Source organism: Vulpes vulpes, chromosome X (assembly GCF_048418805.1).
Source record: "Vulpes vulpes isolate BD-2025 chromosome X, VulVul3, whole genome shotgun sequence".
In the NCBI taxonomy this organism is placed as follows: domain Eukaryota; kingdom Metazoa; phylum Chordata; class Mammalia; order Carnivora; family Canidae; genus Vulpes; species Vulpes vulpes.
Genome location: NC_132796.1, coordinates 77,403,618 through 77,426,253, shown reverse-complemented (window position 1 = coordinate 77,426,253; position 22,636 = coordinate 77,403,618). Strand labels below are relative to the sequence as shown.

The following is a 22,636-nucleotide window of genomic DNA, read 5'->3' as shown; positions in this document are numbered from 1 at the left end:
TTGATCATTTGAAATGTGACTTGGTTAATTGGGGAACCAATATCTAAAACATTACTTTAAATAAATTTGTATGGCCAGTGACTATTGTATTAGATAGCACAGATCTAGATTTAACTGCCAGTTTGTAAGAGATAGAGGGGTTTGAGGAAAAAGTTAAACAATAACATGAGGAATAATCAGCCAAATTTCATTTGTTCTCTGAACAAATGATGTGGTTCCTCTAATCATTCAATAGGATGGAGAAAAAAACGAGTTGGAGAGATGGAAAAGAGGGGCACTGTTTTAAGACAGAAGAGAGAGAACAGCCATAGCCTGGTTTAGATTCTGCATTGAACAGCCAGGTGTCAGAAGTGACCTTTGAGATAATCAGAGCCATTTGAATCTGAACTCAGGAATTATTATTAATTTTGTGAAGTGGGATAATGCTGTACTGGTTACATTTTTTCAATGTCCTTATCACTTAGGTGCATGTACTTGCATGACTCTGAGAGTGAGTACCTCCTTAAATTTTGTGACTGAGGTGCCTTGCTTACCTCACCATAGTTCCAGCATTGCTTGAGATGCACTACATTAAAACAGCTGTATACTATTGTCATTTGTCAAGCTTATCCCCACAGAGTTTCTATATCTGAGAGCCAAGATTTAATTTTTATTATTTGTGAAAGGTTGTATTGGTAGGCTTTGTAGAACTTCCCTATCTCTTTGTCTTGATCTAGATGAACCCCAAAAGAAGAACAAAGGTGATCCCATGAACAACCTGGAAAGTTTTTACCAAGAGATGATAATGAAAAAACGTCTTGAAGAGTTCCAACTTATGAGAGGTGAACCCTTTGCTTCCCACTCACTGGTCTCAGCTACATCAGTGGGAGATAGTGACACAGCTGAGAACCCGTCATTACTCCAGGACAAGGGAAAACAGGCAGCACAGGGTAAAGGTCCCAGTCTCCATGTGGCAAAAGTTATTGATAATTCACCTGAGCAGTGTTGGACTGGGCCTAAGAAGCTGACGCAGCCAATAGAATTTGTCCCAGAAGATGAGATCCAGAGAAATCGTTTGTCAGAGGAAGAGATCCGAAAAATTCCTATGTTTTCTTCATATAATCCAGGGGAGCCAAACAAGGTATAGGCCAAAACCAAGAAAAAAAACATGGGTTGTTTTCATTTTTCTTTACCTCTACCTAAACTAATACTTTGAAATTAGCTTTGATTATACCAAGGAATCGTGACATAGGTACTGTGATTGTGTTTTTCCTTGACTTGGACTATTAATCTCTCCATACTATATAAGTAGTGTATTTCCTATGATGTTCTTTGTGGTTTCCCAAGGTCTGAAGCTACCCTAGAGTTTTAAAGAAATCTTGATGAAACTAGTTCATATCAATTAGAGGCCCTGAATTGAAGGATAAGCAACCTCCAGTTTCCTAGGCTAGTAATAAATCAAGTAATACTCATAGGACCACCATATCAGGTAGCCGAAGTTCCTCTGCAAGTAGTCCATAAACAATTGGCCACCTGGTTTTGAGTAGAGTTTACTGTTATTACGTGAGTTTTTTTTTTTTTTTAGAATACTCCACCTGAGTCTCATGTGACATATGACTTTAAATTGCTGATACTAAGTAGCAAAGTGAAAGTGTAGGGCCTCTAAATCTTGAGAAATTGACAAATAGATAAGTAGAGTTCTAAACAATCCTTGTTTTATTGATCACATCATTATTTCACATTATTGGTATATGTTACATCCAGAATGGAAAATTTTATTGTAATGTCACTCAAAGAGGCAACACAAGCCCCTGGAACATATGCTTGGTTATGTTTAATTTAAAAAACAAAACCAAAAAAATAATATTAGGTTCTGGCTGTCCCTGAATTTTTAAAAAAGGCAGTGTGGATGAGGGATATTAAAGCAATTTCCTTTGAGTGATTGCATTTCTAATATATTTTTACTGTTAGTTCAAGGGCAGCTTGATTTATGTTTTTTATTATAAAATAATACTAATATACAAAAAGTTATAGAGAATAATATAACAAATACCATTATACCTAGCCAGCCATCTTTATCAATACATAATAATTTCCATATTTGCTTAGTTAGAAAAATAATAGAGCCTTATGGATATACCCGAAGACTTCCAAGTATCCCTCACCAATCCCATTTCCCTATCTCCTGTCCAGAGGTAACTATTATTCTGAATTTGTTATTTATCATTCTGATGCATGTTTTTATATTTTTACTACATATTATATTCATAATATAGTTTTACATATTTAAAACTACAGATATTATACTCTGCATATCCTTCTACAACTTGCTTTTTTTACTCAATATACATGTTTTTGAAACTTATTTTAATACTATAAGGAACTATGTAGTATTCCATTGTAGAAATATACTATAATTTATCCATTCTCCTGAAGATATTTTCTTTTTATTTTTGCTATTATGGGCAATTCTGCAACGAACATTGTACTTATCTCCTGTTGCATATGTACAAGAGTTTCTCTAGGACACTTTTTCAAACTTCAGGTTACAATTAGTAGGTCACAACAAGCAATTTTTTTAATGAAACAAAACGGAATAGAATAGAAAATAACAAAGTATATTCTGTAGAGTAAGGGTGATTACTGTTTCTGGAAGCTTTTGGTTTGCGTGTGTGTGTGTGTATGTGTGTGTGTGTACGTGATATGTGATATGTATGTGGGCCAGAATGTAAAATGCATTTGTTCCTATAGATCTCAGTCAAAAAAGTTGGAAAAATATTGCTCTATTGCAGTGATTCTCAAATGTTAGTATTCACCAGCATCATCTGGAAGGCTTGTTAAAAGACAGATTTCTGGGCTCCACCTTCAGAATCTCTTATTCAGCAGACCTGGAATAGGGCCTGAGAATTTGCATTTCCAACAAGTTCCTATGAGGTGCTGATGCTGCTGGTCTAAGAGTGACATTTTAAGAATTATTGTTCTAGATTACATTCCTAGGAGTGGAATTACTATGATATAGGATATGTATATATTCAACTCCATGAGCAGGTTTTCAAAAATCTCTTTCATATCCTTGCCAAGATTCTTTAGTATTGGACTTTTTATTTTTGCCAGTCTAAAATGTTTGAAGGTATCTCATTGATTTAATTTGCATGTTTTTGATTTGCAATCAAGTTAAGCTTGTAATTATGCATTTGTTAGCTTTTCAGTAACCTTGTGTGCTTTGCCTGTTGCAGTTCTTTGCCCATTATTTGATTGTTTAGTTTTTCGTATTATTTATAGAAAAAAATTTTTTAAGTAGGCTCCATGGTCCAGCATGAAGCCCCCAACACAGGGCTTGAACTCCTGAGCCTGAGAGCAAGACTTGAGCTGAGATCACGAATCAGACACTTAACCAACTGAGCCATCCAGCTGCCTAGAAATTATTTTTAAATTTCGGATACAAACGTGTTGCTTATCTAGCAAATATATTCATCCAGTAGGTGGCTTTTAAACATTTCTGATGTCTTTTGTTAAGCAGAAGTCTTTCATCTTAATGTTATCAAGCCATCAGTATTTTATTTGATGGTTTGTGCTTTTTGAGTCATTTTAAGGAAATCTTTCTCTCCAAACCAATAATAAATAAATAAATAAATAAATAGCCAGATGATGTGAACAGGCAATTCACAGGGGCAAAAACTTGAATAGCCAATTAACTATAACATCTTATTAATAATCAAAGAAATGCAAAATATAACTACAGTGAAAAGCTATTTAACACTCAGGAAGTTGGCATTCCTTTAAAGGCCTGTCAGTGCCAAGTATTGGTGAACATATGAGACAGTAAGAACTCTAATATACTGCTGGGTGAATATAAATGAGGACAATAACTTTTATGAATATTGTGGCAATATCTAGTAAAATATAAGATGCTCATACACCGTAAGTCAGCAGTCCCACTCCTAGGTATCTATCCTAGAGGAACTCCTACACATGCACATTAGGAAATGTTATAGATACTCACTGTAGCATGATTTATAAACAACACACTTGTTCATCAGCAGGAGAATGGATAAAGCATGGTATATTCATAAAATAGAATACTATACGGTATAGAAAATGAATAAAATAGAACTACAGGTATCAACATGCATGAAACTCACAATATTGAATGAAAAAAGCTCCTTGGTTTCAGCTCCAACATGTAAAGTGCTTGGAAGTTGTCACTCATGACTTATAACAAGAAAAACAGCTGAAAAAAGGAAACAGCAATGACTTTTCTTTGACCCATCAGAGAACTGAAGTCACAGAGTAAACTGTGACCCCAAAATCTAGAGAGAAAGGCAATTACAGAGAATCACAGCCCAGACCTGCTTATCAGTAGCAAAAAGCATTGGAGCCATAAACTGGTAGGGACCTTTACGTGGTAACCTTGACAAATTTCTGGAAGTAGAATGTAGATTGTTTGAGTGACAAATTCTAGGGGCCTCAGTCTATGATGACCCTCACATTTTCATGACTTTTAACTCTAGGAACCCCACTAGGTTCTCAAGGGGAAAGGCCAAGAAACAATCTCCTGTTCCTGGCATGCAGAAGGAAAAAGTAATCATTTTGAAATACATCCAGAGCTTCTGCCTAACAAAGGGATACCCAGCAAGTGAAACAACTTTATGAAAGCCTTTGCCAGCTGGCAAGAAGGGAAATTCTCCAACTCCAGATGCCTCTAACTTTCCTGTCTCATCTAAGAGAGAAAGAAAAAAAAGCTATGAAACACTTACGAAGGTTACAAGCTAGGGAGACGGGCACACTAAAAGAGTTGAGACTTAATTATGAGATTATAGAATGTTTCCCTTTCCACACACTTTACTGCCCCATCAATAGGGCTTCAGTACAGTAACTATGGATGATAGCTGAAAGACTTACAAGGCTGACTCCATTTAAGGAGTTTTTAAGGAACCCCACCCCCCCCCCAAAAAAAAACAGGAGAGAAAAAACAAGGACATTAGAGGAAATTGAAACCTCTAACATCTACAACTAGAATAAACACCAAACACAGCCAATTCCTGGCCACATTAACCTAAAACCTCATACTAATGCCCTATTTACCTTAGTTCCTCTTAATTTATACATCATGTCCAGCTTTCAACAACAACAAAAATCACAGGGTGTGCTGAAAGGAAAAACAGTTTGAAGAGACAAAGCCAGCATCAGAACCAAACTTAGATATACAAGTTTTGGAATTACCAGATATATGGAATTTAAAGTAACTATGATCAATATACTACAGAATCTATTAGAGAAAATATAAAATATGTAAGCACAGATGAGTAATGTAAGCAGATAGATAGAAACTCAGAATCAGAAGAAGATGCAAGAAATCAAAAACACTAAAAAGAAATGAAATGATTTGGGTACACTCATCATTAGATGGGAAGTGACCGAGGAAAGAATCAGTATGCTTGAAGACATGCCAGTATAAACTTCCCAAACTGAAATGCAAAGAGTAAGAGGATTGTTAAAAAAATGGAAAATAATATCCAAGAACTATGGGATAATTTCAAATGGTATAACATACATGCTATTGGAATGCCAGAAGGAGAATAAAAGGAGAAGAAATAGTTGAAGTAGGAATAACTGAGAATTTTCCAAGATTAATGACAGACACTAGATCACAGATCCAGGATCTGGGAAAACAATACTAACCAGGATAAATACTCCCAAAATACACCTAAGCATATCATATTCAAACACAGAAAACTGAGACAAAGAGAAAATCTTGAAAACACCCAGGGAAAACACATTATCTATAGAGGAACAATAAGAATTACATTGGATTTCTTGGCAGAAATTCAAGAAAGCAAGAAGAGAAAAGTGAAATATTGAAAGTATTGAAAGAAAAAAACACTCGCGGGATCCCTGGGTGGCGCAGCGGTTTGGCGCCTGCCTTTGGCCCGGGGCGCAATCCTGGAGACCCGGGATCGAATCCCATGTCGGGCTCCCGGTGCATGGAGCCTGCTTCTCCCTCTGCCTATGTCTCTGCTTCTCTCTCTCTCACTGTGTGCCTATCATAAATAAATAAAATTAAAAATAAAAAAAAAAAGAAAGAAAAAAACACTCGCCTAGGAGCAAAACAATCTTTCAAAAATGAAACAAAAAATAAAAAAGACTTTCTCAGACAAACAAAAACTGAGGGAATTTGTCAGTAGTAAATCTGCTTTGTGAGAAATATTTCTTTTTCAAAAAAGATTTTCCAGAGTGAAGGAAAATGATAGAGTTCAGAAAATTAGGTCTCTATAAAGAAAAGAAGAGCATAGGAGACAGAATACATAAAGGTAAAATAAAATCTTATTTTTAAGTTATTTAAAAGATAACTGTTCAAAGTAATAACAACAATGTGTTAGGCAATTATAGCATATGGGTAAATGATTGTTATAAAACAGGAATGTTATATGGGATAAGAGGGAGGAATTAGTATTTGGTGTATATAACTGTTAATAAGTTATCTGCACTACCTGTGAAGTGGTATAATGTTGAGAGTGGACTTAGATTAGTTGTAAATTAATATTGTAAAGTAAGGCAACCACTAAAAATTATAAAATGAAATATAATTGATACGTTGAGAAGGGCAAAAATGGAATCATAAAATGACACCTAATCTCTACAATCCTTTCTATAAAATGGGAACAGAGGGAACACTTTCTTACTGATTTTATGAAACCAGCATTAGCTTAATACCAAAACCAGATAAAATCATCAATTAAAGCAAAACTACAGACAAATATCTCTCGTGATCATAGATGCAAAAATCCTAAATTTTAGGAAAATAAAAATATTTGATTAAAATATTTTGATTGAAGTCAAAATATTAGGAAATCACATCCAACAATGGATCAAAATAATTATATACCATGATTAGATAGGATTTATTCTAGGTATCTATGGCTGATTCAACATTTGAAATCTATACATCAACAAACTAAAGAAGAAAAATTATATCATTATTTCAATTGATGTAGAAAAGGCATTTAACAAAATCCAAAACCCATTCATAACAAAAAACTCTCAGCAAACTAGGAATAGGAGGAAACATTCCCAACTTGATAAAGAGTATCTACAAAACCCTACAGCTAACAATGTACTTAATGGTGAGAAACTGCATGCTCTCCCCTTTGATCAGGAATAAGGCAAGGAAGGACGTCACCTTTCTGTACTTCTCTTCAGTGTTGTACTAAAAATGCTAGCTAGTGCAATAAAATTTAAAAAAAAAAACAAAACACACAGATTGAGAAAGAGAAAATAAAATTGTCTTTTTTTCTCACAGATCTATGTCTATGTAGAAAATCCCAAAGAATCAACAACAATGTGAATAACTACTGGAAATAATAAGTGGAATATAGCAGGTTGTAGGATACAAGGTTTATATACAAAAACCAATTGCTTTTCTGTATACTAAGGAATGAACAATTATAATTGAGATTTAAAACTCAATACTGTTTTATAAAAAGCACCAAAAAAGTAAAATACTTAGGTACAAGTCTATCAAAATATGTACAGGATCTGGGCAGCCCGGGTGGCTCAGCGGTTTAGCGTCGCCTTCAGCCCAGGGAGTGATCCTGGAGACCCAGGACTGAGTCCCACATCGGGCTCCCTGCATGGAACCTGCTTCTCCCTCTGCCTGTGTCTCTGCCTTTCTCTGTCTCTCATGAATAAATAAATAGAATCTTTAAAAAAATAAAAAAATATGTACAGGATCTATACACAAAAAACTATAAAACTGCTAAAAATTTAAAGAAGATCATCAATAAATGCAGAGATGACCTATGTTCATGGATTGGAAGATCTAATATTGTTAAGATGTCAGTTCTTCCCAAATTGACACGTAGATTCCACACAATCCCAATAAAATCTTGTCAAGCTACTTTGTGGATATAGACCGACTGGTTATGTTTACATGGAAAAACAAAAGACCCAGAATATCCGACACAATACTGAAGAACAAAGTTGGAGAATTGATACTACCCGACTTTAAGATTTATTGTAATCAAGAAAGGTATTGGTGAAAAAAGAAAGATACATAGATCAGTGGAGCAGAATAGAGACTCCAGAAATAGACTCACACAAATATGATGAACTAATCTTTGATGAGGGAGCAAAGGCAATTCAATGAAGGAAAGATACTCTTTTTAGGAAATCATGCTAAAATAACTAACTGCTTATCCACATGCAGAATAAGAATCTAAATACAGATTTTACATCCTGTAAAACAACTCAAAATTAATCATAGATCTAAATGTAAAACACAACACTATAATACTACTAGAAGAAAATCCTAAATGACTTTGTGTTTGGTGATACATTTATAGATACAATACCGAAAGTATGATTTGTGAAAGAAAAAAAATGGTTAAATCAGACTTTATTAAATTTATAAACTTCTGCTATATGAAATACACTTCTAAGAAAGTCAAAAGACAAGCCATAGACTAGAAAAAATATTTATAAAACATGTCTAATAAAGGACTTGTATCTAAAATATACAAAGACCTGTTAAAACTCAACAGTAGTAAAACAAACAACCCAATGAAATAATGGGCAAAATGTAAGAATAGATACCTCAACAAGGAAGTTATATACATGTCAAAGAAGCATATGAAAAGGAGCTCATCATTTGTCATCTGGGAATTACAAAATAAAACAATAGTGAGATGCCATTACCAACCTATTAGAATGGCTAAAATTCACAATAAAACTGACAATACCAAATGCTATTGAGGATGCTAAGCAACAGGAATTCTTATTCATTACTATTGAAAATCCAAAATAGTACAACGTCTTTGAAGTCAGTTTGGCAATCTCACAAAGCTAAACATTGTTTTGCCATATAATCCATAAATTATACTTTTAGTTATGTGCCCAATTGATTTTAAAACTGATATTTATACAAAAACCATCATGTGAATGTAACAGTTTTACTCATAATTGCCAAAAACTGGAAGCAATCAGGATGTCCTTTGATAGATGAATGGATACATTCTCCTGTGCTGCATCTGTACAGTGGAATATAATCCATCAATAAAGAGAAATGATCTGGCAAGCCACAGAAAGACATAGAGAAACTGTTAATATATTAATAAGTGAAAACCAGTATGAAAAGGCTACATTTTGTATAATTCAAATTATATGACATTCTAGAAATTCAAAAACGTAGAGATAGTAAATGATCAATGGTTGCCAGTTTAGGGGGTTGGGAAAGAGGAATAGGTGAAGCACAGGGGATTTTTAAGGTAGTAAAATTATTCTATATGATAATGTAATGGTCGGCGCAAGATATGCATTTATCAAAATCCATAAAACTGTACAGCATGAAGAGCGACCCTTAATGTACACAAATATTAAAGAATCATTTGAGAGGTAGGGGAACCCCAGGAAAGAATGCAGACTATAATAAGAGAATCTGTGTTATAAATATGTGAAACAACCTCAGCAAAGGTATGGGGGGTTGAAAGGTACTGACTTCAGTATTTTTGGAAATATGTGAAATCTAGAAGACTAAAAACAGCTGCAAATAATCACTGTACCCTAGTTAATAAGTTTGTATCTCATGGGGGTATTGGTTAGCAATCTTGATACTGATACATATGTATAATGAGTGGAGCAGTTAAGTAAATGGATGACAGATGGTGGGAACCAGATTTTTCACTGGTGTAATATACAGATAAGCAATGAAAAGAAGCTAGAATGATTCATAATGGTTTAGAGTTGGAAACATCAGAATGAAATCATGTTTAACTTAATATAAAGATGGGTACATATAAAATATTTATAGGTGTGTATATACACACAAGTTAGTATAGACATATAAGTTTTTCTCTATCAGCTGAGGAGATCTAAATGAAGTGATACTCCAGTAGCAACGAGCACATTCAGCACCCAAATCTTAGTTTGTAAATACCATTCTCTAATGAAAGGAACCAGTGGTGTGCCTGGGTGGCTCAGTTGGTTAAGTGTCCAACTTTTGATTTCAGCTCAGGTCATGATCTCAGGGTTGTGAAATTGAGCCCTGCATTGGGCTCTGTGCTGAGCGTGTGGAGCCTTATTAGGATTCTCTCTCCCTCTACTTCTGCTCCACCCTCCCCCTGCTCACACTCTTTTTATATAAAAAAAAAAGTAACCAGAGCTGCTTAGAGAACTGACTGATTCTAGTACTGAGGCAGGGAATATACAAGATGATACTTGAGCATATTGTAGTGACAGAAAGTAGGAAAGTGCTGAAAATCCCAACATAAAAACGTTGAGTATATGTCAAAGAAGTACAGGAGCCAACTGAAAGAGTTTCTAATGACCAAAACTGGAACAATTTGTACAACAAACTAGATGAATTAATAATGGATTATAACCTAAAGTATAGGATAAATTGCTATGACTCCATACTGATGATAAATAAAATGATTGAGTAAATCAAATAACTGGGAGAGAAGACAAATATCTCACACAGAAGAATTCTAAATAATTTATATAGATGCTCCACCTCAAACTAGGGGAACATAACTTTCCACTACTTAGTTTTGAGTTCTTAAGTGACTTCCTTCCAAAGAGTACAGTATGGAAAGGCAGGAAAAAAGTAATATTGCAGTGTAGAAACCTAACAACACTGAGCTAGGTAATTAAGGCCAACATCAATAATCATTAATCGTGTCGACCCTATGCATGCTTGATATGTTGTGATCAAAATTGCACTTTCCTCTCTGGTCTTCCTTCTCATAATCCACAATCCCAATCTAACCACTAGAAAAACAAAAAAAAATTCTAGTAGTGGGCCATCCTACAAAATACTTGACTAGTATGCCTCAAAACTATCAAGATCACTAAAACCAAGGAAAGTCTGAGAAACTGCCACAACCAAAGAAGAGCCTAAAGACACATGAAAACTAAATATGCTGTAGTACCCTGGATGAAGTCCTGGAACAAAAAATGGACATTAGAGAAAAACTAAGAAAATCTAAATAAACTATGGGCTTTGGTTAATAATAAGGTATCAATATTAATTCATTTTAACAAATGCACCATAGTAATGTAAGATGTTAATAATAATTGAAACTGGGTATGGAGTATATGGGAACTATTCTATCTTCTCAGTTCTGTAATTCTAAAAATGTTCTAAAAAATAGTCTCTAAAACTTTAAAACAGATACTTGCAAAAAAATACAATATAATACTATTTATACAAAGTTCAAAACATGCAAAATAATACTGTATATTGCAGAAGGATGCCAGGAAGTTTGATCCTATGTTATTACTTGGCGTATCTGTTTTTCTGTTTCACAGAAATGTTTATCTTGTTTTCGAGCCTAGCTGCATCTGTGTGTACAATTATATTCATATATATGAATATATATATGTGTTAATATATCCATCGATACATACACATGTATATGGATGTGTGTGTGTTTGTGCGTGCACGTGCGCACATGTGTGTTTGGAACAGAGAAGATGCATCCAAGCAAGAAATGACCAAGCTACCTTGACCAGAAGTCTTCTTGATTTTTAAAAGTGTTCATATCAAAGGGAACAATTTTAGTATGGATCTTTCCTACTTGGTGAGAAACTTGCAGTATGTTTCACATACTCCTTTCTATGGTTATTTAATTTGATGATACTTTTATCTTAGGTATTTCAGAGCCAAAACTCTAGATCACCTGAATTTATTTAAGTGAATCACAAGTCAGTTAATCTGTGCCTTTGCCTTTAAGATAGAAGTATATTTAAATGCTAAATATGCAAATATCCAGCTTCTAAAGTCTTTGAGACATAGAGTCTCTTGCTTATTACAGTGTTTAATACATTTATCCATGCTTCAGTGGTTAAGTTTTTTAAGTGGGCTCTATTTTCTAGCTCTTTTTTTGTGCTGCTTCTGTCTGAATTATTCTCAAGTTCCATTAAATTATAAAGGATATAATTTATTCCAGCTAAAATATATAGATTTTTTCCTCCATCTTTTTTTATGGTAGTAAAACACATAACTTGAGATCTACCCTCTTAACCAAATTTTAAGTATATATTACAGTATTGTTAACTGTAAGCACAGTTCTGTATAGTAGATCTCTAGAACTTTTTCATTCTATGTGACTGAATTTTATAAATATGGAACAACAGCTTCCCATTTCCCTCTCCCCTCAGCCCCTGACAACCACCATTCTACCTTTTGCTTCAATGAATTTGACTAATGTAGATACCATATAAGTGAAGTCCTACAGTATTTGTCTTTCTGTTACTGGCTTATTTCACTTAGCATAGTGCACTCAAGATTCGTCCATGTTGTAGCATATGACCAGATTTACTTCCTTTTCCTGGCTGAGTAATATTCCATTGTGTGTATATTCCACATCTTCTTTATGCATGATGAACATTTCCACCTCTTGACTATCATGAACAGTGTTGCAATGAACATATGTGTTCAGCTATCTCTTTGATATTCTGATCTTAATTCTTTTGGATAAGTATCTGGAAGTGGGGTTGCTGGACCATGGTAGTTCTATTTTTAATTTTTTGAGGGACCTTTATACTTTTCTCCATAGTGGTTGTACCATTTGACATTCTGCCAACAGTGTACAAGAATTCCAGTTTTTCTCCATCCTTACCAACTTATTTCCTACATGTGTTCTTTGGAGAAATGTCTATTTAGGTCTTTTGCCCATTTTAAAAATTTGGGTTACTTGTTTTTTTGCTATTGGGTTGTAGGAGTTCCTCGTATATGTTAGATATTAACCTTTAATAAGATATATGATTTCTAAATATTTTCTGCCATTCTGTAGGTTACCTTTTCACTTTGCTGATTGTTTCCTTTGCCGTACAGTGCTTCAGTTGATGTAGTTCTACTTGATTTTTGCTTTTTCTGCCTGTGCTTCTGATGTAATATTCAAGAAATCATTGTCAAGGCAATGTCATAAAGCTTTTCCCCTAAGTTTTCTTCTGGGAGTTTTAGAGTTTCAGGTCTTATGTTTAGGACTTTGACACATTTTGAGTTGATTTTTATGTGTGTGATATAAAATGAGTCCAGTTTTATTATTTTGCATGTGGATACCAACTTTTCCCAACACTATTTACTGAAGGAACTATTTTTTCCCCATTGTGTTTCTTACCCTTGACCTATAAAAAGCTGTACATTTTTTTTTGTTTCGTTGGGTTTTTTAGTATCAGTTTTTTTAAAAGCTTTTTATTCATTAGAGACAGAGACAGAGATAGTGACAGAGAACATGAATGGAGGAGAGAGAGAAGCAGGATCCCTGCTGAGGCCCTGGGATCATGAATTGAGCCAAAGACAGATGCTTAACCAACTGAGCCACCCAGGCGCCCCAATTTTTTATTTACATTTTAGTTAACATATAGTGAAATGTTGATTTCAAGAGTAGAATTTAGTGATTCATCACTTACATATAACACCCAGTAAAGCTGTACATATTAATGTATGCATCTTGGTGAGTTTGAAAATAAGTGTATACCATTAAACCATCACCATATACAATGCCCTAAACTTAAAGCATCACCTCTAGAAACTTCCTTCCTCCTTTTTTCTTTTGATAATATTTAACATAAGATCCCCTCAATAAATTTTATCTAATATAGTATTGATAACTATGTGCGCTCTGTTGTACAGTAGATGTTTAGGACTTATTCATCTTGCATTAGTGAAACTGTGTACACTTGATGAACATCTCCCCAGTTACTCCACCTCTGAGCTTCCTGGTAAACGTGATTCTACCCTGCTTTTATGAGTTTGACTATGTTAGATACCTGATACAAATTCCCATTTAGTATTCTACAAATTCTCATGTGGTATTTGTTCTTCTGTGTTTGGTTTATTTCACTTAGCATAGTGTCTTCCAAGTTTTTGTTGTAGCAAATGACAAGATTTTCTTCTTTTTTAAGGCCAAATAACATTCCATTGTATTTATACACATATTCTTTATCCATGCATCAGGTTGATCCCAGTTCTTTTGGGTATATACTCAGAAGTGGGATTCCTGGATTCTATTTTAGTTCTATTTTTAATTTTTTGAGGAAGCTCCATACTGTTTTCCATAGTGGTTACACCCATTTACATTCCAACCAGCAGTGTACAAAGGTTAGAATTTCTCCATATCCTCACCAACACTTGTTTTTGTTGTTGTTATTAATAGCCATCCTAGCAGGTGTGAAGTGATATATCATTGAAGTTTTGATTTGCATTTTCTTGATGATTAGTGATATTGAGAATCTTTTTATATACCTGTTGGCCACTTGTATGTCTTTTTGAAGAAATGACTATGCAGGCCTTTTATTCATTTTTAAAATTATGTTATATGGAGTTTTTTTGTTATTGTATTTTAAGAGCTTCATTTATTTTAGATATAATCCTTTTTCAGATACATGATCCACAAATATTTTTTCCTATTCTCTGTTTTGCCTTTTCACTTTGGTGATTTTTTTTTTTTGCTCCTAAGTTTTGTATGTTGACTTTGTGTCCTACAACTTGACTGAATTTATTAATTTAACCTGTGTTAAAATAGTTAATTGTGGATTCTTTAGGGCTTACTTATTTTATTTTTTGATTGAAATTTGATTTGCCAACATATAGTACAACACCCAGTGCTCATCCCGTCAAGTACCCTCCTCAGTGCCCATCACCCAGTCACCCCATCCCCCCACCCACCTCCCCTTTACTACCCCTTGTTCGTTTCCCAGAGTTAGGAGTCTCTCATGTTTTGTTACCCTCTCTAATTTTTCCCACTCATTTTCTCTCCTTTCCTCTGTAATTCCTTTCACTGTTTTTTATATTCCTTGTATGAGTGAAACCATTTAATGATTGTCCTTCTCCATTTGACTTACTTCATTCAGCATAATACCCTCCAGTTCCATCCATGTAGAAGCAGATGGTGGTATTCGTCCTTTCTAATGGCTGAGTAATATTCCATTGTGTGTATACATGTATGTATATATGTACCTATATACCACATCTTCTTTATCCATTCATCTGTTGATGGACATCAAGGCTTCTTCCACAGTTTGGCTATTGTGGACTCTTTAGGGTTTTCTACACATAGGATCTTGTCATATACAAACAGAGATAATTTTACTTCTTCCTTTCCATTTTGGATGTCTTTTATTTCTTTTTTCTTTTCTAATTGCTCTGGCTAGGACTTCCAGAACTAGGTTAAATAGAAGTGACAAGAGTGGGCATCCTGGACTTGTTCCTGATCTTAGAGGGAAAGCTTTCAGTTTTTCACTGTTGAGCATGACATTAGCTCTGGGCCTTCCATATTTGGCCTATATTATGTTGAAATAAATTCCTTCTATTCCTAATTTCTTAAGCATTTTTATCATGAAAGTGTGTTGGATTTTGCCAAGTGCTTTGCCTACATCTATTGAGATGACCATGTGATTTTTATCTTTTATTCTGTTAAGGTGGTATATTACATTAATTTTTATACATGGAAACATCCTTATATTCCAGAGATAATTCACTTGGTCATGGTATATGATCCTTTTAATGTGCTTTTGAATTCATTTTACTACTTTTCCGTTGAGAATTTTTGCCTCTGTATTCATCAGGGATATTGGCCTGTAGTTTCCTTATAATGTCCTTTTTTTTTCTTTTGGTATCAGAGTAATGCTGGCCTCATAAAATTAGTTTGGGAGTGTTTCCTCCTCTTCAGTTTTTTGGAAGAGTTTGAGAAGGATTGGCAGTAATTCTTTAAATGTTTGGTAGAATTCACTCATGAACCCATCTGATCCTGGGCTTTCCTTTGCTGGGAGGTTTTTGATTACTGATTAAATCTCACAGCTTTTCTAAAACTCTTTAGATTTTCTATTTTTTCATGATTTAGTCTTGGTAGGTTATATATTTCTAAGAATTTATCTTTCTAGATTGACATATAGTTGTTCATAGTAGTCTCTTGCAATCCTTTTTATTTCTGTGGCATCAGTTGTACCATCTCATTTATTTCTGATTTTACTTGAGTCTTCTTTTTTCTCAGTCTAGCTAGAAGTAGTCAATTTTGTTGATATTTAAAAAAAAACAGCTATTAGTTGTTTTTCTTCTATTGTTTTTCTAATCTTTTTTATTTCTGCTTTAATATTTCTTTCCTTCTACTAACTCTGGATTTAGTTTGTTCCTTTTTCTAGTTCCCTAAGTTGTAGAGTTGTTTATTTAAGATCTTTTTCTCTTCTTTTTTAAGTAGGCTCCAGTGCCCAAGGTGGAACTGAACTCAAGACCCGATATCTTTTTTTAATGTAGGCATTTATTATTATAAAATTCCTGGGACGCCTGGGTGGCTCAGTGGTTGAGTGCCTGCCTTCCGCCCAGGGCGTGATCCTGGAGTTCTGGGATTGAGTCCCACATGGGGCCCCCTGCATGGAGCCTGCTTCTCCCTCTGCCTGTGTCTCTGCCTCTCTCTCTCTCTCTCATAAATGAATGAATGAATGAATGAATGAATGATCTTAAAAAAATCCTTCCCAGCTCTCACTGCATCCCATAAATGTTGTTACGTTGTGGTTTTGTTTTCATTTGCCTCAAGATATTTTCTAACTTCCCTTGTTATTTCTTCTTTCACCCATTGGTTGTTCAAGAGTATGACTTTTAATTTCTACATATTTGTGAATTTTCTAGTCTTCCGTATGCTATTGGAAGTGAAATATATTGAAATCTCCTAGTATTATTGTGTTGCTGTTTTTCCTTTCAGTTCTCTCAGTGTTTGCTTCATATATTTAGATGCTCTGACGTTGCATGCATATGTATAGTTGTTATATCTTCTCAGTGAATTGACCCTTTTGTCATTATATAATGTCCATTTTTGTCTCTTTTGACAGTTTTGACTTAAAATCTATTTTCCTTGATAAAAGCATGGTCACCCATGCTTTCTTTTGGTTATCATTTGCATGGGATATCTTTCTCTATCCTTTCATTTTTAGCTTATATGTAGCCTTAAAATATAAAGTCAGTTTCTTGTAGACAGCTATAGTTGGATCTTGATTTTTTATTCACTCAGACACTCTGTGTCTTTGACTAGAGAATTTAAAATACTTAGATGTGATATAATTATTGATAGGGAGGGACTTACTATCACCATTTATTATTTGTTTTCTGTCTTGTAGCTCCTTTGTCCCTCTTTTCCTCTCCTAATATTTCCTTTTGTTTCATTGATTTTTTTGTAGTGATGTGATTTTTCCTTTCTTACTTTCTTTTCTTTATCTTACATAGGTATTTTCCTTGGGGTTACAATGGGGCTTACTTAAAACATAACAGTCTATCTTAAGCTGATAAGAACATAAGTTTAATAGCATCGGAGGGTTCTTTGTTTTCTTGAATGTTCTTATTTTTCTAGTATTCCATTCTTAATAGAATATTGTCTCATTTTTCTGAGAGTATTAGTGACGGTTTTTTTTTTTTTTTGAAGTTTTCTTCACCTTGATGGTCTGTTTTTTTTCATTTGCTTTCATTTCTGTTTGTTCTGTTCTCTCTTTAACATAAGAGGCTTTCCTCAGATGCCTGGTATTCTGTGCCTATATTTATGAGTAATGGCCAAAAAGCAGATTGGAAGTTCTCGGCACATGAGTGGGCCATGTTGACTTTTAGCTTCATGTTAAAGCCATCTGGCTGGTTCATTTGTTGAAGAAATTCCCAATGCCAAATCAGTATTTTTTTAAAAAATCTTTTCTCTTAGAGCTAATCATATTTAGTGTGTCTTATTTATCTTAATCTCCTTATATTCAGATATAGTATTTACACCCTCATCTGTGTCTGGCATTCCCCATATTCAGAAAATGAACCACTGGTATTCACCAGAATTGGGATTGATCTTTACTAAATAGCTAATTTCAGGGGAGGATATTTCAAAATCTAGGTGGCTTTTAAACAACTTTCAATCTAGCCACCTTATTCCTTTACATTCATTGCATAAGGTACCTGAAGCTTTTAGTTCCTAAATTGTTTGAGGATTCTTAGGTGTACATTGGGTTGATTCCTGGCTTTCCCCATTGCTGGTTTAAGATTCACCTTTCTTGAGTACATTTATCTAATTATTTTTCAGCTTCCAGAATATTGCTGCTATTGCCTCCTTTCCTTGTTCTTTCTGATCTTGTGGGTTTGTATTTTTTTTAAATGCCCCTATAGTTTTAGAGTTTTCTGGAGGGAGTGAAATTAGATGCCTATATTCAATCTGCCATCTTTTTCTGAAACAAATTTAACCAAAGTGAAATAGTTGCCTTACCTCCCTTAAGTGATATTTCTGTTGATCCTCGGTTTATACCTTTAGGTGTTATACCTGAAGAACCTTAGCCCTCGGGTGACCGAAAGAGATCTTGTCTCATTGTTCGCCCGGTTCCAGGAGAAAAAAGGACCGCCAATTCAGTTCCGAATCATGACTGGGAGAATGAGGGGGCAGGCTTTTATCACCTTTCCCAGTAAGTAGCTTCATCTGGACAATTAATTGTAGCATCAGTTTATTGGAGACTATTTATATATACCTTCTCTAATTTAGATCTAGCCCTTTGATTTCTCCATAGCACATGAAAAGTATGTGCTTGAACAAGCACATGTGAGGAAAGAAAGAGAAGTAAGGAAAATACGTTTTCAGTGTTCCTCTATCCTCCCTTCTATGCTTCCTCTTTTCCATTGACAGTGCATGTTTGGCCACTTTATCCCATTGTCCTCACTTGTGCCCAATCTTGACACTTCCTTCTCTCTATCAAAATTTACCTTCCCTTTGCTGATGACAGTATTTCCAGTTCAAGTTATAATTGTATTACTTACTAATATATTGGTATTCTGGTGAGAATACTTATACTTGCCTTATGCCCTATTCCTTTGGGACAATGAGACCATATAAGTGAATATGCTGATTCACTAGTAATTCATAATTAACTAGTGGATGATAATAAATTCTTTTAACTATTGTTTCTTCTTAATACATAACTTCAGTATCCTAATTAAAAGAGAACAATAATCTAGGAAATCCATTTTCTATAACAGACCAGACTATCTCTTTTTTTGGAAGCTGGGTAGGAGATATAGCTTTCATTATCCCTAATCTATCATTACTGATAAATGGCCTAGTAATCTACATATAGGCAAGTGCTTTTACAAATAAGCAGTACCAAACTCCCCTCCACTTTTTTCATACATTCTTATATCATCTTTCCTATCATGTTGAAGGTTTGTGGATCTTCCATACTAGTGATTTTCAATCTTATCAGGGATAAGGGCCCTTTTTAAACTTAAAATATATTTCATTGACCTCAAGCTAATATGATCCACTAATTGAAAAAAATATATAATAAAAAGGTTTTATAAACTAAGTACTTTAAAGTAGACAGTTGTTTTACTAAGAACAGCAGTATAACGTTTGAAAATTGGTAGTGTATACATATGTGAGACATAAATTGGTTTAGTCTAAAGACATTGCTTGTCTACCTATGATTTCACATACTCTGGGCAATGATTCCACTTCCAAATTTTTTTACATCTAGGCTCTGAGACCCATAAATTGAAAACTCCTGCTATACATTGTATACTCTTACACCTCAGGCATCCATATGCCTATAAGAATTCTTAAACTTATTTATCCCAAGGAGGGCTCCCACTCTGCCATCAAAAGAAAAAAGTAACAAAATGTCCTCAGTACCATGAAAACATCTTTTATTCATGTCATCCATTTTGAAAATGATTTTATTATCACAATACCTGTAATCTGTTATCTAAGATAGAGGTTCATATCTTATTAATCATAGCTTAACTTTCTTTGACACACTGTCTATATTCTTGTTTCTTTACCCTTATTTTTGAATTAGGAGACACTCTCAAACATCCATTTTAAGTTTTATTGTTATTATTCTTAACCTTGCTGAGTTATACAAATATGAGATTATGGAAAAGATAATAAAATTAAATAACTATGTAGCATTATAGCCTATATTTAACTCCAAGGCAAAACAACATAAACTAGACTTGGAATAGAATTATTAAGCCCTATGTAAATTGATGTTTTCTTCTTTCTCTTTTAGATAAGGAGATAGCATGGCAAGCACTACATCTAGTAAATGGATATAAACTACGTGGGAAAATATTGGTGATAGAATTTGGAAAGAACAGAAAACAACGGTCAGATCTCCAGGCTACTTCTCTCATATCGTCTACTACAGATAACACCCCAGAAATCAGTGGTAGCTAAAAGATACATAGATGGTGAGTCACAGGAGGTCTTTCTTGCATCAGAATCTTGGATCTAGGATTTGTGTATAGATAACAATTTGTTTGGATTTGAAGAAGAGAAACTAACTGGGGGAGAGAAAAATCTAAGATAATCCCTCTCAGTTTCAGAATGAATTGGTAGAAAACATTTTTTATAATCAAAGACTATATAGGACAGACATATGCAAAGTATGAAGTATAGGGTACAAAGAGTATCATTTTCTCAGGATAAATTACAAAGGATTATTTCTAAGGATTTTTTAAGTCTTTATAATTTATCTGGGGTCTTAAATATTTGTCCCTGAAGATAACATTATTTCCAAGATTGCCTCCTATATGCAGAACTAAAAAACTAATGTTGAAATATTTATTTACTAGAGCTCATTTATCCCTAATTATATCCATCTAGTAAATAAATGACCAAGACCCCAGGCCTAAACATCAACAAATGCTGTTGAATGAGAACTATCATCAGTGACAATATGTATTTTCATAAGTCAGTCCACATAGTTAATGAGTGCTTCCCCATAAAGTTATCAGTGTCTTCAAAAAGCTATATATTTTTCTAATGAAAGCATTTAGGCCAAAATGTTGATGTTCTCATAGTCATTTAAGCTAGCTTCCATTGAGTAATCATTGAATTCAAAGCAATAAACATTGAATGAGTATCTAATATATTAGATATATTAATTTTAGAAGACGAACATACTAGCAATCAATACTAAAGGAGGGTGGGAAGAAAGCATTCTCTAGAAGAGAGCCACTCATTCCCAAATCCATCAGTTGTTCATTTGTAGTTGCTGTAGAATAGAAAGAAAGTATGATATAGAGGAAGTAGTACAAACTTTGGAATCAGATCTGTGTGAACTTCACACCACACTTACCACTTTGTGACCTTGGCAAATCGCTTAATCTGAGCCTCAGTTTTCTATAAAATGAGGATAACAATACTACTTACCTCATTGGGGTGTAAGTATTAAGTGAGAGGATATTATTTTGGCTGAAGAACAGGAAGAAAAAAACTGAAGAAAGTTGAACACAGAGTGGGGCCATTAAGCACTCCAACATACTTGTAATGAGAAGACCAGAAAAAGAGAAGAGAAAGAAAGAAGCAGAAAAAATATTCCAATAAATAATGGATGTAAATGTTCTATATTTGATGAGAAACATTACCTGCACATTCAAGAATTTCAACAAACCCCCAGTAGGATAAAGAAGAAATCCACAGATACATCATAACAAAAATGAAAAACATAAAACTCAAAGACAAAGGGAAACTCTTGAAAGTTACAGGAGAAAAATGAAGCATCACTTACAAGAGAACCCCAATCAGATTAACAGCTGACTTCTCATCAGAAACAATGGAGGTGGCAGTGTAATAACACATTCAAAGTGCTCAAAGAAAACAACTGTCAATATAGAATCCTACATCCAATAAAGCTGTGTTTTTAAAAATGAAGATAAGATACAAGCTTTCCCACATAGTCATAAACTGTTGTTGCTGACAGACCTAATAGGAATATTAATGTAAATTCTTCAGTAAGAAAGAAGTGACCTCAGATAATAATTTAAATCTACACATAGGGAAACAACACGGGTAAAAGTAATTACATAATTAGAAAAGACTGTCTAATGCATTTTTCCTTCTCTTAATAATTTAAAAAGCAATTTTATAAAGCAATATGTACATAGTTGCATTGTTGGATTTATAATATATAAAATGCAGTTTGTTTGCTAATCATAGGACATAGGAGATGGGTGGAAGCAAAGCTGTATTGGACTATAGAAATGACTCCAGATGGTAACTCAAATCTATAGGAACAAGTGAAAGCAAGAAATGGGAAACAAAATTAATATATAAAAGTATCAAATATTTATTTGCTCTTCTTTCTTCTTTGAGCTTCTTTAAAAGGCATAAAATTATATCAAGTAATAATTGTAACAGTGTATTGTTGGGTTAATGTGTAGAAGTAATATGTATAACAATACTACAAAAAAGTGGAGAGAGAAATAGGTTCATATAGGAATAAGGTGTTCATATAATTGGAATTTAGTTTATATGTCTGAAGCCAATTCAGTTAAGATTTGTATGGTAAACCCTAGAGCAACCACTATGAAACTAACTGAAAATATATAGTGAAAATATTATTACAGAAATTTTTCATTAGAAAATATTCAGTGCAAAAGGATGAATAGAGAAAGACAAAAACAAACAAACCCAGAGACATACAGGAAACAAACACTAAAATGGCAGTCTTAAGTCCACCTGTATTAATAATAACAATAAATATGAATGGATTAAACTGAGAAAATGGATCAGACTGGGAAAAACAAACAAGATTCACCTCTATGCTATCTGTTGGAGGCATATTTTATATTCAAAGATACAAACAGTTTGAAGGTAAAAGAATAGAAAGAAATATCAGGCAAATGGCAACTGTAAGAAAACTGGAG

The 22,636-nt window shown here is 34.0% G+C and overlaps 1 protein-coding gene across 5 annotated transcripts in view; it reads left to right on the top strand.

Moving 5' to 3' along the window:
* Positions 1-21,275, top strand: part of RBM41 (RNA binding motif protein 41) — a 52,423-nt gene extending 31,148 nt beyond the window's left edge. For all 5 annotated transcript variants that reach the window (XM_026014887.2, XM_072744758.1, XM_026014886.2 and 2 more), the window contains 3 exons: positions 717-1,120; positions 18,249-18,396; positions 19,996-21,275. In XM_026014887.2, coding sequence (XP_025870672.1) covers positions 717-1,120; positions 18,249-18,396; positions 19,996-20,162 — 719 coding nt within the window. In that variant the 3' untranslated portion in view covers positions 20,163-21,275. The remainder of the gene's footprint in view (positions 1-716; positions 1,121-18,248; positions 18,397-19,995) is intronic.
* Positions 21,276-22,636: the final 1,361 nt, after the last annotated feature.